At 42.7% G+C, this 16,169-nt stretch overlaps 2 protein-coding genes across 3 annotated transcripts in view; both read right to left on the bottom strand.

Annotated features, from left to right (window-relative positions):
• The window catches only part of cabin1 (calcineurin binding protein 1), a 79,249-nt gene extending 73,808 nt beyond the window's left edge, over positions 1–5,441 (bottom strand). Inside the window, 9 exon segments of the mRNA XM_031570213.2 lie at positions 72–243; positions 526–1,028; positions 1,937–2,086; positions 2,730–2,859; positions 3,376–3,556; positions 3,828–3,962; positions 4,044–4,157; positions 4,326–4,418; positions 4,574–5,441. Coding sequence (XP_031426073.1) covers positions 72–243; positions 526–1,028; positions 1,937–2,086; positions 2,730–2,859; positions 3,376–3,556; positions 3,828–3,962; positions 4,044–4,157; positions 4,326–4,418; positions 4,574–4,576 — 1,481 coding nt within the window. The 5' untranslated portion in view covers positions 4,577–5,441.
• A 241-nt stretch (positions 5,442–5,682) lies between these two features.
• On the bottom strand, positions 5,683–10,646 carry ddx51 (DEAD (Asp-Glu-Ala-Asp) box polypeptide 51). Of its 2 annotated transcripts, none has more exons than XM_012830382.3 (16): positions 10,508–10,646; positions 10,119–10,375; positions 9,803–9,987; positions 9,560–9,710; positions 9,278–9,423; positions 9,099–9,170; positions 8,819–8,925; positions 8,627–8,735; positions 8,370–8,506; positions 7,838–8,021; positions 7,499–7,614; positions 7,001–7,117; positions 6,744–6,845; positions 6,408–6,471; positions 6,011–6,145; positions 5,683–5,804 (listed from the first exon to the last, which is right to left on the bottom strand). In XM_012830382.3, the coding sequence occupies exons 1-16, from the start codon at positions 10,528–10,530 to the stop codon at positions 5,772–5,774; spliced, it is 1,938 nt and encodes a 645-aa protein (XP_012685836.2). In that variant the 5' UTR covers positions 10,531–10,646; the 3' UTR covers positions 5,683–5,771. The 2 variants fall into 2 exon arrangements, with proteins under 2 accessions (XP_012685836.2, XP_031426072.1); XM_031570212.2 differs by having other exon boundaries at positions 9,803–9,984; positions 10,508–10,638.
• Positions 10,647–16,169: the final 5,523 nt, after the last annotated feature.

Below are 16,169 nucleotides of genomic sequence, written 5' to 3'. Positions count from 1 at the left end.
AGTAAGGGGTGTCAATTGCATTTCCTGAAAAGAAAAAATGAAAAAAAGAAAAAAAAATGAAGGGAGCAGACCTTGATGGGAGGAATTTAAGTAACAGCTCCTGAAAGTCTATCTTTTCTTCCTTTTTGCATTTGGTGTTTCGAACTCGAGCTGATCGTCGCTTGGCAGTCTCTCCGCTGTCCTCTACAACCCGTTTCCTTTTGGGGGCTTTCTTTACTTTATCTCCCATCACGGGATCGGCACCTGAAGAGAAGAACATCAACACTGCTTAACAACAAGAAGGAATTTGATGGAGATCACCTTGAACATGGTCGAGGTCAAAATAAAGTGAGCTTGATCGTTTATCCCTTAGACAGACAGTCAGACAGAGAGAGAGATAGAGAGTGAGAGAGAGAGAGAGAGAGAGAGAGAGAGAGAGTCAGAGAAAGGTATATGGAGGTAGGCACAAAGCTCAGAGAGCAAATTTGTGTGTGTGTGTGTGTGTGTGTGTGTGTGTGTGTGGTGTACTGGTCAGGAGCTACTAACCTGTGGGAGCAGTGGTGTTGACCTCCACCGTGTTCTGGCTCTGGGGGATGAGGGCAGGATGGGTGGGCTGAGGAGGCTCTGTCTGTTCCTGTGTCTGTTCCTGTGTCTGTGCCTCAGTTTGTGTCTGTGTCTGTGTCTCAGTTTGTGTCTGTGTCTGTGTCTCAGTTTGTGTCTGTGTCTGCACTGGTGCCTCTCCCTGGGCCGCAGGTGCTACTGCCTCTCCCTGGGCAGCTGGTCCCGGGGCAACCAGCTGTTCAGCCATGGCGGGCTGGGAGGAGGTGGGGCTGGGGCTGCAGCTGCCAGGCTGGGACAGGGCCTGCGGCTCACTGACCGGGGTGGGGGGCTGTGCGGGGGGCTGGCAAGGAGGCGGTGTGCGCTGGAGGCAGCGCTCTAGGTCCTGGTACTCCGACAGGTTGATCCGGCGTCCAAGACTCGGACGGGGTGGGTCACACGTGGTCTGGTGTTGGTACATGGCCACCAAACTCTCTCCGACACTCATCCACCTGGTCAGTGAGGGTTACAAAGAGATTGTCTCACCGGTCACAATCTAACGCACAGCGCCCTCCGTGCAACAGTATTTTTAGGGGTTGCACAGACTTTACAGCTTGACGTGGCCTAGTCGATAATTACGTGATTATGCCACTGACAACAAGGACGCCTCAGAGAAGACAAGGGGTGAGGAGCCTGGCGGATCACTGCAGCAAGCAGTGTGTGGAAATACCTCACTAAGGATGAAACCTGTACTACGGTCACTTCCAAAATATACAAGTCCGTCCGTGCAGGACACTACTGCACCGCAGCCACAGAATTCGGTGATTACTTATTAACACCGCATATTCTCACCGTGGAGAACCCGCTCCCCATACCTGTAACCAGGACAGATCTCCCGTTTGGTCAAGCTATGCAAAACCTACTTCATCATCAGCGATATCATCAGCGATTAGTCACCATCAACTCGACTGTAATCACATAACTGTCGACTGTCGAAAATCTGAAGTCGTGGAACCCCTAAATATTTAACATCTACTTTGTCTGACTCATGCTAAATCTTCAAAAGTAATAATGTGCAACATCACAATATCTAAGACAAAAAAAATTAACAAAATGATTGATATCAGACATCCTAGAGATAATGTTAATCAGGAGGGCAGGAGTACTGCATAATCTACATATATCAACTGAGGATGATGAAATCAATCATCAATCAATTTAACAGCCAAATGCTTTCTGGAGATGGACAGCTGAAATATTAATTTGCCAACTCTCAAAAACCAAAATAAAAATCTCTGTATTTCAGATGAAAGAGAAGAACTCGCTCCAACAACAAACAGTGCCCTTGGGTGACGACACACATCAGATAATATAAAGCCTTGTAATGTGCACTGTGGAGCACAAGAGAGCGGCTCCTCACGTGAAGTATTTGATGGGTTGCACCAGGAGCAGGTCAGGCTTGGGCTCGTGTACGTTCAGAGCCTGCCTGCGCTTCCTCAGCTCCAGGGCCTCCTGCACGACACCCTGCGCCTCCTCCTCGTCCACCTCCACATAATGCACCGACACGTGGCTACAGGAAAAACACAATTACATATATTCGTTTGAATTTTGTCCAATTTTAAAAGGGCACAGTCAGAGATTCTGTTTCCAATATACTTTTGGTCATATTCAGCAAAGTGCTCCTCACAGTCCTCTAGCTGTCCATTCAGTCTATGTGATAAAAACCCAGCCCTGGCTCTGTAAATACATAGTAAAAACTCTGGTGTTTGTACCCAGCCCTGGCTCTGTAAATACATATTAAAAACTCTGGTGTTTGTACCCAGCCCTGGCTCTGTAAATACATAGTAAAAACTCTGGTGTTTGTACCCAGCCCTGGCTCTGTAAATACATAGTAAAAACATAGTAGCTCGAACCAAGCCATAAATAAGTCCAGCCAATCAACACGCTTCTTTAGGAGCACGAAAGGGGTGTCATTTGATTGGCTGTTGAGCTCAAACATCAACAACCTTTGATATTTGAATCTCGAACTGCATCTCAGAATCTCGGATCTTTACGTGTATGTGTATGGCATTCCTTACTGTGGGTACTGTCTCAAAACGGCTTTTACAAAGATTACAGCCTAAACATCCCTAACAACATATTGACATCACACATAACGCATAAGAATACAGAGGTGAGGTGGGATCACATAAAGCAACAACGGCAAGACACACCATTTGGAGAACATCTGCATCGAGTCCCTTTTCAGACAAGGCTGCTCCTGAAAGATCTTCTCCTTCAGCACTAAGGCCTTGGTGTAGCAGTGATCCTTCTCCAGGGCTTTGCAGATGTGGTACAGGCAGGCTTGGCATGGAAAAAAGGGTAACACTTAATAGACTCTCCCCCACTATAGAGTGCGTGAGACACATCTGCTATCATCCACCACATCGATTATATATTTAACTATATTTATTTGTGCTTGCTTCCGCTTAACACAAGCATTCCACCAAAATACCAGCATTCATCAACTTCAGCATAATATTACTACAGACGTTTCATGTTGGGAGTAGTGCCGACAGTCAGGCTCTATCCCCATATAATGTTTATATATTTTTTTTTATATTATGTTTGAGATTCATCCATGCTTTCATCAGCCCCCCCTCAAAACATCTGGGCTAAACTGGAAGCGTGGCCACTCAGCACTAACAGATTCACAAGAGGAGATTACACCACTAAACAATGTTTCTGCTTCTTAACACCAACACAGGGCATAACTCCAACAGAGACAGCATGCACATATTTAACAACTCCCTTGAAATTGTACCCTGTATGGGACAAAGGTTCACTAACAGAGAAATGGGTCAAGCTAATGTAACTCACAGCTGTAGTCGCTGATTGTGTAGAGCACAGTGATGAGGTTGTCCAGGCAAGGCCAGTGGTCAGGGTTACAGTGCAGCCCCTCTTCAAAGGCATGGCGGGCCAGTGGGATCCGCACCAGACGCAAGGCCACCTGGCCGATCTTATACCACATGTTGACATCAGTGGAGTCCAGCATCACAGCCTGAGAGTAAAGAGTAGGCTTGGTCAATTAAAGAAGCTAGTGTTTCAGCAGGGGACAGAGTAGATATGGGGTATGTCCATTCCATTAAATTGCCTATTACATTACATCAATGTGTCTGTATGGTGTAATGCAAGCTGAAAATAGAAACATAGACTATTCAAATCGGCATAGAAAGTCGGGCAGTTTTTTTTCATAATTGTGAGGATCTGGGCATTTCAGGACTGTGAAATGCAGAAAGCCACGTAGGCATGAGAAAACATCACACCATCACCTCAAGGTAAAAGTCCATGGCCGTCCCCAGGTCGTCCCTCTGCACAGCCAGGCTGGCCAGGTTTTTGTAGGTGGAGTACTTCAGCATTAGCCCTGGGTGCTTCAGACCCACCTTCTCATCCTCCGAGGTCTGTGCCTGCCAATCCCAAGAAGAAGACAGAAATTCTGTACAGTCCAGCATCATCCTTTCCTTTCTGCCTTGTGATCCCGTGCTTACCTCCTTGAGCAGTGGGGTCCTAAGGAGTTCATGGTACGCCTTGGCGGACTCTTCAGATTTGTCATGCTTTTGTAGGTCCAAGGCTTTGTGATACAGAGCAAAGGCCTCAGCTTCCTGCAAGTTAAAATGTATTTTGTTGTTTACATTTGCAATGTAGCTGATACAAAACAAAAAAAAGCAGAGAAAACCATGTTGCACCAACCGTGTGCAAATCTACCAAAGGGGATAAAGCATAATTAAAGAGTAATTTAACCCCTCCAATTTAATCTAATCCAATTTTACCTGTGCCTCCTTGGTCTGGCTTTTAGTGGTTTTCTGGGCATCCTCATGCTCATCTGCAGCTATGGAGGCTGCATTGAGAGCAGCTATCCGGATCTGCACAAAAGACATTCACATCTTCAGTGTCTTCATCATAGTCAGAGACATTGTTACAGTTCAGCTGTTTTCCTGAAGTGGTATTATTAGCGTAGACACATATGTAACTTTAAATAGCAATGATTCCATAACTAACTAGATAGAAGATACAATACCATATTTCTGTCAAATTAGGAGCCGACCATTGACATCAACTACGCTTCTCATAACCTGTAAAATACATAAACATAAAGGCAAAATCGGTTATGGAAATATGCAGCGGGATCGTTACACATATACCATTTAGGACATGTTAAAGACAAATACAATAACAAAGTTTTAGTACGATGTCCACAGCTGATATTCTGTACCATCAATGTACGAATTGCTCAGGCAAAAAAAAAAAAAAACAGCGGTGTAACAAATCCGGTGGGTTTCCATTAACTGCTACTTTTTATCATCGTTTACCAATGAAGCAACGAAATACCTTCGTGGAGTTTGGCTCTGCAAAGTTTACTGTTAAGCCCTCTAGCATAGCTAACTAGTTAGCAAAAACGGGGTTCTTCCAGGTAACGTTAGCACTGCAAACAACTGGAACGTCAACCGTTCGCTATCCTCTATTGACAAACCTGCTTTATTAATAGCTAGCATACTTAGCAATACACACACACAACACCCGTCACAAACTTGTAGCTACTGTGTCCATGTTTTCAAAGTACATATCTGTGTTTTGTATTCATTGGTTCCTACAGTTTATGTGCCGTACCAACAGTCCTTTGTCTGACCAACTAGCCCGACACCATTCAATCGAGTACTCTCCGACGTTGTAGATAGCTAGCTAAGCCTTTGCGCTAGCAAGCATTGGCCCACCCTGTGAAGGCGAGAGCTTGCCACAACCTGGTCATTTATTAGACTCTCCAAATTAACTTTTTGTGTATGTGTCAAAAGTATCATGATGCCATGACATAAACACAAATCATAACAGGCTCTATTGCGAAGTTTGATTGGTGTCTTACCGGTGCAGACTTGAATCATGACAGATTTCATCAAGCAATATAGAGGGATGTCATTGGTCATAGACATGCAGCCGCGTGTACAACGGACCAATTATAAACTCAAATGCTGACATTTGGTAATATTACGTCAACAAAACATTGGTGGCGGCTGGGGGGATCCACATAGTTGGTGGATGACGGACTTTATTAGAGAGACCGCCATAGAGTGACATCAGGAATTGCACGGACCCTGTGCATAATTATCAATGTCAAAAAAACATTCAAAGTCATTTGATCAATAATTTTTTAATAAGCAAATTACTCACATGGAAACAATAAAGGACACTTTTACAAATAACCATCAAACAATATAGCTGCCTTATAGTGTCCTTCGCTTCTTGGCTTTTTCATCCTGTAGGGACAATGAGATATATTTTTTGTTTCAATAACATTTCATTCAAGTGTCAGAAAATGCTACGTGAATGGATAAAAAATAACTTCAATCGAAAGCACCTTATTTATTGTGTTTCTGATGTAACAATCTGCATTCTTCTTAACAATAAATGTATACTGACTGATATAAATTGAAAAATAGAAACATTTCTTTGATGAGCTTACTTTGATGGCATTTCCCAGTTCCACAAGGGTCTGTTCATAGCAGGCCTCCATGCTCTTCAAGCTTTCTGGTTGGATGATCTGTTTCTGTACACTTGGGCTGCCTGCATCTGTCACCATCTGAAGGAAGTTTTTCTCCTGAAAAGAGAGAGGCAGAGGCAAATTACACTGGATGCTTGTTCTCTGCCAGATGAACAAAAATGCAAAAAACAGTTGCATTTCTATTATCAATGCATAGTGTTGCATAGTCTTTGCCAGTAGAATGATGAATTTGAACAAGAGTGTAATCTACAGCTCAGTTTAATTAACAGTTACCTTTGCATAGCATCGTAGATCTGATGGGAAAAACACTAAAAACAATACTGGTGCATTATTTATATCAGTTTATATCCTGTTTTACCTGAACCCCAAGCAAGAATGTGAAAGAAATTCCAGATTTCCCTGCTCTTGCAGTTCTGCCAACCCTACAGAACAAGAATATTGGAAACATTATTCTAAGGGTAGATCTGCCATTATATGGCCAATCAAAAACATTCAACTACCTGAAGTACTCCATCAAGAGCAAATCAGAGCGAAATTACCTCCTTCTATCAATGTCATTGCTGTTATTATATGCTCATCAATGTATGACAGAATTCCACTTTAAAGCCTGTATAAAAAGTATTTTTTTTGTTTTACCACCAATGCCCTGCATGACCACACTGTATTTGTGATTATAACATGAATGGTAACCTGCCTATGAATGTAAGTCCTAATGAACTGAGGTGCATCGTAGTTCACAACACATTTCACTCCCTGAATATCAATCCCTCGGGCAGCTGCGTCAGTGCTAATTACCCTGTGAGAGAAGATGAACAACAGATGAACAAATTTAGTATGGGTCGATGTCAGTATAACATGTGTAATTGCACAGATGCTTCATAACCCCGTTTACAAAACAGTCATTTATTTAACTGTTACGAACAACACCACACAAAACAATAATGCGCTCACAACTGGATCTTCTCCTGCTCAAAATCCCTCAGGGTCTTCTTCCTCTCCGAAGGACTGAGGCGTGAGGAGAACTCTGCGACCTGAACCCCACCAAAAAGCTTCACCAGCATGAACAGCCTGCAGTAAACAGGAGAGAGGACTAAGTACATAGTAACATGTAAAGAGCATGATCTGGAAAAACATACATACATACATACATATAAGACATACATGCAATGCACAAAGAAATGTCAAAACAATTAATGACACACATTTTACATATTTTTAATTAGTTGGAGGCTTGAACCAATTCTATTCATTGGTAGTTTCATTATTAAATTCCAATGTTCACTCAGCGGAGTCTGTAAACAACAGGGGTAAGAATCACAGAGACATCCATGATACATTTCGGCCCAATCCAATCCAATTTCTTAGGGATGGTCTCAAAGCCGATAACACATTGGAAGAGAATATATTGCGGTTATGATTTTGTTTGTCTCTCCCATATTAGCCAATGACCTGTGTGCAGCCTCTCTGGAGTTGGTGAAGCACAGCACAGTGCTGAACTTGAGACGAAGCAGGAGATGAAGGAGGATGAGGGGCTTCTTGCTCAAAGTACATGGGATGTAGTATTCCTGCAGAAACCACGACAAATCAGTCAGGAGACAAAGTGACCAGCAATCATATCAATCTATCAAGAACACACAGTCCTCAGTGTGAACAGCTCTTGAATTATGTTGAGGCAAACCTACTTTTATTTTCAAAGTTGTCTCTTGACAACAAAATGTAGAAATTAGACAACTATTATGGAACAACTGGTTGGCATTCTCAGTAATGAGAAGTGTATGGAGACTCTACCGTGAGGCCCTCCGGGAAATTGAACTTCTCAAAAGGCTGAGAGGCCTCTTGCGTGGAGGCGTCACTGTGGATGGAGCTGAAGAGCCGGGGCTGGTGCAGGCCCAGCTGCTGGAGCTTCTCAGGGTTCTGGGTGAGAGTGGCGGAAAACAGCAGCTTCTGCAGAGGCATCTGGGATGGGGACAAGCTGCGGCAGAACAGGTCAAGTCATGAAAGAACAGTGTGTGAGACCTTATGGGTAAACAAACCCAGAAATTCAATTAGACTAAGTATATATTGTTTGTAATCTTGTGTCACTACAAAGCACTTGGTCAGCAACCCAGTGGACATTTGACTGAATTGAAGGCCAACCAATCAGTTTATCAATCAAGATGAAAGTGTCAGAGATAATATCACCAAGCATTCATATTCCTATTCATATTATTTTTTAATTGAGGAGACCTTTCAAGTGCTGTCAATTAACGCTCATAGCCTCATGCTGACTAGGGGCCAGGTGATTGGACGCTACTTAATAGCATTGCTAGTGGTGTCAGACCTGGCTGCTGTTATGGGTCCGGGTTCTCTCCTCCCGAAGATGGACAAATCACCGCCTTTCTTATACACTGCTTGAGTTACCAGTTTGAGCCATGACTGGTGCATGCTGTCAATCATCCGGTCTGCCTCATCTATAACCTAAAATTCCAATCAATCAATACAAAGTCAATTCGTATGAGAGGATAATGGACAACATCCCTCAAAAAGATGATTTAAAAACAACATTATGGTTTCCTTCAGCAACATAGACTGACTCACAAGGAATCGTAGGTGCTGCAAACTGAAGCCGTCGTTCTTATTGATATGATCCACCAGCCTGCCTGGGGTCGCTACAACAATGTCGGCCAAACTGCAGGATAGCGCTCCTCTGAAAAACAAAGTATTTCCATTCTATATTCTCATGATAACAGTCGTTTGTTTCTCAATTTCTCCCATTTTCGGATCACATACTTGTTTTCTGAAAGAGACGCCTGCTCTGCAGCAAAAGATTTCTGACCAGCAATCATCACCACTTTCAAATTGGTGCCTTCAGCATATGTACAGAAGACTTTGTACACCTGGGGAAAAATGAAAGGATCTATCTGTGATTAAACATCAGACTGATCTCTGAAACATGATGAGCATACCTATACATTTGCAGTTCCATTTCAGTAATATAACACCCTCACTGAATTACAATGCTCACAGATATGTATAATGTCTGTACCATGCTTTAAGTTGCCATAGTTACCTGCTGTGCAAGTTCCTTTGTTGGCAGCACAATCAAGGCCCGGACCTGACATAAGACTCTCTCTGACAACGCCTAGAAGGAAGGGAAATATTAATATAATTAAACTATAACAACTTTACAGTGAACTCAATCTTTATTCTGAAAAATAAAAAAAACACACAGACACAGGCATTTTCTACCTGGACGATGGGAATGGCGAAAGCAAGTGTCTTGCCACTGCCTGTAGGTGCTGACACACAGATGTCTCTGGGTCTGTAGCCTCCTCTCCCCATCAGCAACCCATGGCAAACGCCCTCCAAAACAGCAGGAATCACCTCGGCCTGAACTGTACAAGGCAATAAATTATGTTCAGCCTATCTAAAGGCTATAAGCATCACTTTAAAATGTCTAGTAGGCCTACTCCCTTTCATTTGAAAACATAAACTGTTGTCAATAGTAAAAAAAAGTAGGCTCTATCTTACCAGGAAATAAGTTATGAATCCCATTCTTTTCTAGTCTCTTCATAAGTTTGGGGCAAATTCCAGGAACCAAACTGACAGGGACCAGGTTACTCTTAATATCCTTTTGGATCACATCTGGTTGAGCAAGCCACTGTGGCAAGACTCGGTGGACCTGACGGCAGACATTTTAGTGTGACTTTTTTCACAAAATAACTACATATGTGAACATAACATTAAATTATCTTTTGAGTTTGTGTTACCTACCTTTTGTACAGTTTTCTTTTCAAATCCACCAAGAATCGGGAAACCTGGCTGTGATGAACTTTTGGGCTCAGCTGAGATATCAGCGTGGATCTCAGATTCATTTTTGTCTTTACTGCTCTGCTGTTTTGCTTCAGTGCTGCTCTCAACTTCACTTGATATCTCTTTGGCTGCTGTTTGGTCTTCTGCTGCATCCAAAAAAAATTATTCAGACTCAAACTACAAGTCATGAAAACTCAGAAATCGACACCATAAAGACATCGCAGACTTGGCTAATTTTCCTGCATGCAACATGAACAACGAAAATACACAAATGTACCTGTTTCAGTTTTCAGTGGGCTTGACTTCTTTTTCGACTTCTTCACTTTTGACAGTTCCTCGGTATCCTCTGGTTCTTTCCTTTTCCTTTTCACCTCTTTCTCGTCTTCCTCTGTTTTATTTGTGTCTGACTTAACGACTGTTCTGTTGGATAGAGCCTGCTGTTCCCTCTCTTTAGCCTGTTTTTGTAACTTTTCTAGCAGGGCTTTGGATCGTGATTCCTTGGCATCCTCGTCATCATCATCATCCCCAAGATACCTGCAGGAGTGGCATTAAAAACAACAAAATCAGAGTACAGCAACATAGTTTTTACTAAAATGTACATGAGGTTTTATGTACATTTCTAACATGACAATATAACAATCGCGTCCCGATCACTGTACTACATACCGATTCATTAAAAACAGCGACATTCTCCTTGTACTTTCCCTTGTTTATATTATTAAAGTAAGAAAATAAGAACTACAGTCCGACAGTAAATGGTATCTCTATGGTGGACTACTAGCCATGTGTTGAGGGTAAGCACAAGATGACGTACGTCGCTTAGTGATGACGCAACGACCGCGCTACTTCCATGGAGATACATTTTTGAATTTTGAATTTCATTTTCAAGGAAAAAGGAAAAAAAGATATATTATCTCTATAAAAACGTGTCCCAACTGCGACATGGAACTCCATACTCTGCCATAAGACAGGCACGTAATTCTCTCTCTGAGTCTTCCCTTCATGGTAATGCACTTTAAAAGAACAACCAGATGGTGGTGCTGTTATACCCATAGACATATATACATACCGGTATGTACATATATGTCTATGGTTATACCACTGAAGCCACTGTATGCGCAGGCTTCCTTTCTTCCTAGTCACTTTTTTAGAGTTGGCTTGCCTTAAGATGTTAAAGTTTCTTATGGGGCCCTTGTAGGACTAGCCATAAATGTCCTCTGTGTTTTAGTGGCAAACTATAGATACAAAAAAAGATGTACTGAGAGAGACAGTCAGTCTCTACCCCAGAATGTTCAATGGTTAGTGGAGTGGAAATGTCATAGGGAGTCCTCTCTCACACTTTATCTCTTTCTCTCAAACGATATGAGAGCCCCAGAGTAGTTCCAACTTTACAAGTGAAGGAAAGGTTTCTAGACATTTTAAAATCCTCCTCTGTCATGGCAGTAAGCAGAGCAGGACCAGCATTTACTGCTCAAACCCTGGCAACAATATTTTGTGCTGTACAGATCTCATGTAGGCTACAGTTGCTGCACTGCACAAAACTACTGATTGAAGAATTCAGAATTATTTATTGTTCTGTGGAAAAGAACAATTATCTCCAAATTCAATGGGCCTCATTCTCGCCTGAAAATGGGTTCTTAGAAATTACAGACCTGCGGACGTTGGGATGGCCAGTTCAAATCAACAGAACTTTTTGGAACATTCTGAAGAGCCGTATAATAAGTACAGGCAGGCCCGGGGTGGGTAATCGGGAGAATCGGGAGAGTTCCCGGTGGGCCGCTTCACTTCTGGGCCGGTCGAGAATTTGATTTTTTGACATTTGTCACGTTAGTCCATCTTTTAAAGTACAGTATACACGTTCCGCATTCTGACACCGCAGCCTCTGCATGGGTTGTACCATGCGAGGGAGTTCTCCCCTCCCAAATAGAGTTGGTTGGGTCCATAGCCCTTCTTTTCCAAAAAGTTTTCTCAGACTACCGATAGCTGGGCCGGCCCTTCCCCAACGATACGCGTCAGAGAGGATGGATGGGAGGAAGAGGGGCTGAAAAAGCCAGGTTGAAAAAAAGAGGAGGAGGATGCTGCCAAATGTGCCAAGCTTACCGATTTATTTTCAAGAGGACAAACACAAGTGGCAACTGGTAAAGAGAGACATAGGCCTAATGATTAGCAATGTAACTATTAGGCTAACGTTGTAGCGTTGGTTAATATCGTTGTAGCGTTGTCAACCTATTCGCAAGCAAAATATTACCAGAGATGGAGCTTGAAAGCAGGACCTGTTCCTCCTGCAAAAACTGTGCCATTTGTGTCCATTTAATACTCTCACAGTACAACCTCCTCACAGATGCTTATCATGTCATTGGGTTAGCATATAAGTTTCTGTTGACTTTGTCCATCACACAGGTTGCATGTGAGAGAAGCTTCTCAACCTTAAAATTTGTGAAGAATAGGCTACGAAGCTTATTGAGTCAGGACAACTTGGAGGCTTTCATGTTAATGTGCACAGAGAAGGAAATCCTCATGTCTATAAGCAACGACACAGTTATAGATAAAGTGGCTGAAACCAGTGCACTGCTTAGGCGGTTACTGATGCTGTAGATCAGGGGTCGGCAAGTAACTTGGGCCGCGGGCCAGTATTTTTCCTCGCCACTAGGTGGCGGGCAAGAGTCTGGGTTGCTGCCTATTTAGACGCTGCGATAGGTGCCCCTTACGTGACCTCGCAACAACTAGGCCTACATTAGGAATGGATAGGTCTACTAAAAACAAGTAATGATAATAAATCATGTGAATGCCCATTGGTGGTCTGTTTGAATAATTTCATTATTTGAATTATTAGCCCCCTCTGTCAATATGGTCTCGCCTATTGTGAATAATAGCAATGATGGACTTCTTTCAACATTGAGCCTCCTAATTAGACCTAGGCTACTAATTGGAGTCTATCTTAGGCTCTTTTATTTCTAAATAGTTGGTTGACGCACCTCCTTACAATGCAACAATGTTTATTGTTTTGGGTAAATAGCGTGCAGAGGGAAGTTACCAAAGAATTAGCTGGGAACAATGTCTTTGTCAAGAGTCTGAAGAGGAAAGTTGACAACCAAAACAGAGCCTATAAAGGGGAATGGAAAGACAACTTTGCGTTCATCTTACCCGGTTTCACTAATGGAAAGCCCATGTTTCTCATATGCAACAAAGTTGTCGCGGTTTGCAAAACATAAACCTATGTTTTTTTATTTCGCTCTGACGCAATAATCTTGTTGCAACACTTCTGTCGGGCTAAAGTTCAGTTAAAGACGAGTGATGAAATTAAGAATGCAAATCATGGTGCCCTGGTGTTCTCTTTCATTTCTGCTTAGCATCAGCTTGCCTAATTCGTGAGCCTGTCGACCGGGGAAAAAAACGCTGCAAAAGGTTCTCCTTACGTAGGGTGACCAGATTTGAGTTTGTGAAAAAGAGGACACTTCGTCGCGGGACCCCGCCCCCTCCCCCGCGACAACGTTTTTGGACATCTTTTTCATATGCAGATGACCCCACCCCCTCCCCCGCGACGAAATTTTGACATTTTTCACATGCAGATGTCATGTACTATTGTAAGCGATGCAACTAGTGGGGGCGGCAAGGTGCTCAGTGTTGCCAGATTGTAAATGGCGTATCATATCAAAGGCTCAAAATTAGTGTGTTTGAAGGATAATTATCATATCTGGCAACACTGGGAAGGCGGTCGACCAATGACGGTTCTCACTACAGTCAGAGCTCGCGCAAGAAGGTGGACTGTAAGCGAGATACCCTTTCCAAAACTTGTAAGGACGTAATAAGTAGTTTGTGAAAGACCCAGAGAAACACAAATATCCGACGAGGCAAGATCCCGGACAATTTTGGAATCCCTGCCGGACGCATTTTTTAGGTCTCGAAAAGAGGACATGTCCGGGTAAAAGAGGACGTCTGGTCACCCTACCTTACGTGACCTCGCAACAACTAGGTCTACATGAAGAATGGATAGGTCTACTTAAAATAACTAATGATAATAAACCATGTGAATGAGCCCATTGGTGGTCTGTTTGAATAATTTCATTATTTTAATGAACTCTATCTTAGCCCCCTCTGTCAATATAGCCTCGCCTATTGTAAATAATAGAAATGGTGGACTTCTTTCAACATTGAGCCTCCTAATTAGACCTAGGCTACTACTTGGAGTCTATCTTAGGCTACTTTTATTTCGAAATAGTTGGTTGACGCACCTCCTTACAATGTAACAATGTTTATTTTTTGGGGAAAATAGTGTGCAGAGAGATGTTAGCAAAGAATTAGCTGGGAACGATGTCTTTGTCAAAAAGTCTGAAGAGGAAAGTTGACAACCAAAACAGAGCCTATAAAGGGGAATGGAAAGACAATTTTGCTTTCATCTTACCCGGTTTCACTAATGGAAAGCCCATGTGTCTCCGAAGTTGTCGCGGTTTGCAAAATATAAACCTATGTTTTTTATTTCGCAATAATATTTTTGCAACACTTCTGTCGGGCTGAAGTTCAGTTAAAGACGAGTGATGAAATTAAGAATGCAAATCATGGTGCCCTGGTGTTCTCTCTCACTTCTGCTTAGCATCAGCTTGCCTAATTCGTGAGCCTGTCGACCGGGGAAAAAAAAAAAAAGATTAAAAAAAAAAAACTCGGCTACGATCGGAATAATCTGACGGGCCAAAAAAAATCAGAATCAGAATTGGCCCGAGGGCCGCCTGTTGCCGACCCATGCTGTAGATGCTGTTGGTGCTATTCGCAATGTAACTGTATACTGTACTGTGAGTTGAACTGTAAACATTAGTTCAATATGCCTCTTTGTTGAAAAGTGGGATACGTTTCAAATGCTTTATTTATTTTTTTCTGCTTTTATTAATTTATCAACCTATCCTTGTGGAATAGTGGAATATTTTTTGTTAACTTCACAGCTTAAGTGGATTATTATTTAACCTTTACATTGTTTGTTGAACCATGGTATTAATAAAGAGAAAACTACAGGATAGTAAGAGCTGAACTGTTGCTTCATTTATCCAATTTCCACTACCATGGAAAAAGTGGGCCGGTCTTGGGCCTGAAATTCCCGGCCTGAAAAGTGGCCCCACTCCGGCCCTGAGTACAGGTATTTACGTTTGATTCCTAATTTACCATTGACCTCCGCGGGCCGGTCAGGGACAGCCAACGAGCCACAAATGGCCCTGGGGCCGCACTTTGCCCAGGTCTGAGATAAAGAGATAGAGAACATTTCCCAATGTTCTTTTTGTCAGGCTCGCTCGGGGATAGGACCCGAGTCGCTGGTTTTGGGAACCAGCGGTCAGCCAAGTGTGTTAGAGAGGACCCAAGTGCGAGATGTCGTTTCGAACTTAGTTTCTTTTATTTTCAAAAGGTTGAAATCCAAAAACACAAGATACCTCCACAATGGAAACTCCAAAACACAAAAGATCAGGAACAGGGCAAAAGGCCAAAAACTAAGGAGATACAAAATGTAGCTTTCAGGCAATGGGACACTAGCCTGAAACTAGCTATGGCTAGAGGCGAAACAAGTGCGTGAGAGCAATGCGAACTATGGTGCGTGAGAGCACTGCGAACTATGGTGCGTGAGAGCACTGCGAACTATGGTGCGTGAGAGCACTGCGAACTATGGTGCGTGAGAGCACTGCGAACTATGGTGCGTGAGAGCACTACGAAAAACCATGGGGACAAAAACAATCTAACGACCCGATAAGGTCCAGAGGGCTTAGCCATGTATTTGTACCCTGGCTAATTAACAGAAGTGACAATCACAAAATACTAGACAGGTGAGGGCACACAATGGGAAACAGGTGAGGGGACATAACGGGAAACAGGTGAACACACAAATCAAAACAAATGCACATGTGCGAAAACAAGTCCATTTCTTTGTCCCTTGACCACCAGAGGCCGCCAATGTCCCAATACGTGGCCATTGCTGGCAATCGCTGCCAGCATCGTGACACTTTTTTGTTGTTACAAATCATCTTTTTCAAGGACGAAACAAAATATTTTATATTTTAATAAGGACTGTATGAAAGATTGTATGTTTTATGTTATTTGACGAGTTTTTGATTAGACTATAGGTCAGTTTTGAGCGTGGTGTAGTCCAAACGATCATAAGTGGTTGAAATTGCATCAATTGCTTAGGTTTCTTTTCAAAGTTAAACATGTATTTTTGCATTAAACCTTATACTGGTGTAGTGGTGTACTTATGCAGGCGTTGCCAGTTGTGGAACCTTACCCTAAGTTAAAGGTACTGTTCATAGTTTCTGGATTCACCCTGACAATTCTGATGAAGCGGCATATTGAGACT

This window comes from Clupea harengus, chromosome 7 (assembly GCF_900700415.2).
Source record: "Clupea harengus chromosome 7, Ch_v2.0.2, whole genome shotgun sequence".
Taxonomy (NCBI): Eukaryota; Metazoa; Chordata; class Actinopteri; order Clupeiformes; family Clupeidae; genus Clupea; species Clupea harengus.
This window is presented reverse-complemented; position numbering and strand designations above follow the sequence as displayed.

What these genes read in the sequence shown, in the direction of transcription:
- ddx51 (XM_012830382.3), bottom strand. Translation starts at nt 10,530, where the DNA reads ATGTCGCTGTTTTTAATGAATCG. An exon ending in AAAAGAAAACTGTACAAAAG is followed by an intron (nt 9,711 to 9,802) that starts GTAGGTAACACA and finishes GTCTGCCGTCAG; the next exon opens with GTCCACCGAGTCTTGCCACA. An exon ending in CATTCTTGCTTGGGGTTCAG is followed by an intron (nt 6,146 to 6,407) that starts GTAAAACAGGAT and finishes CTCTCTTTTCAG; the next exon opens with GAGAAAAACTTCCTTCAGAT.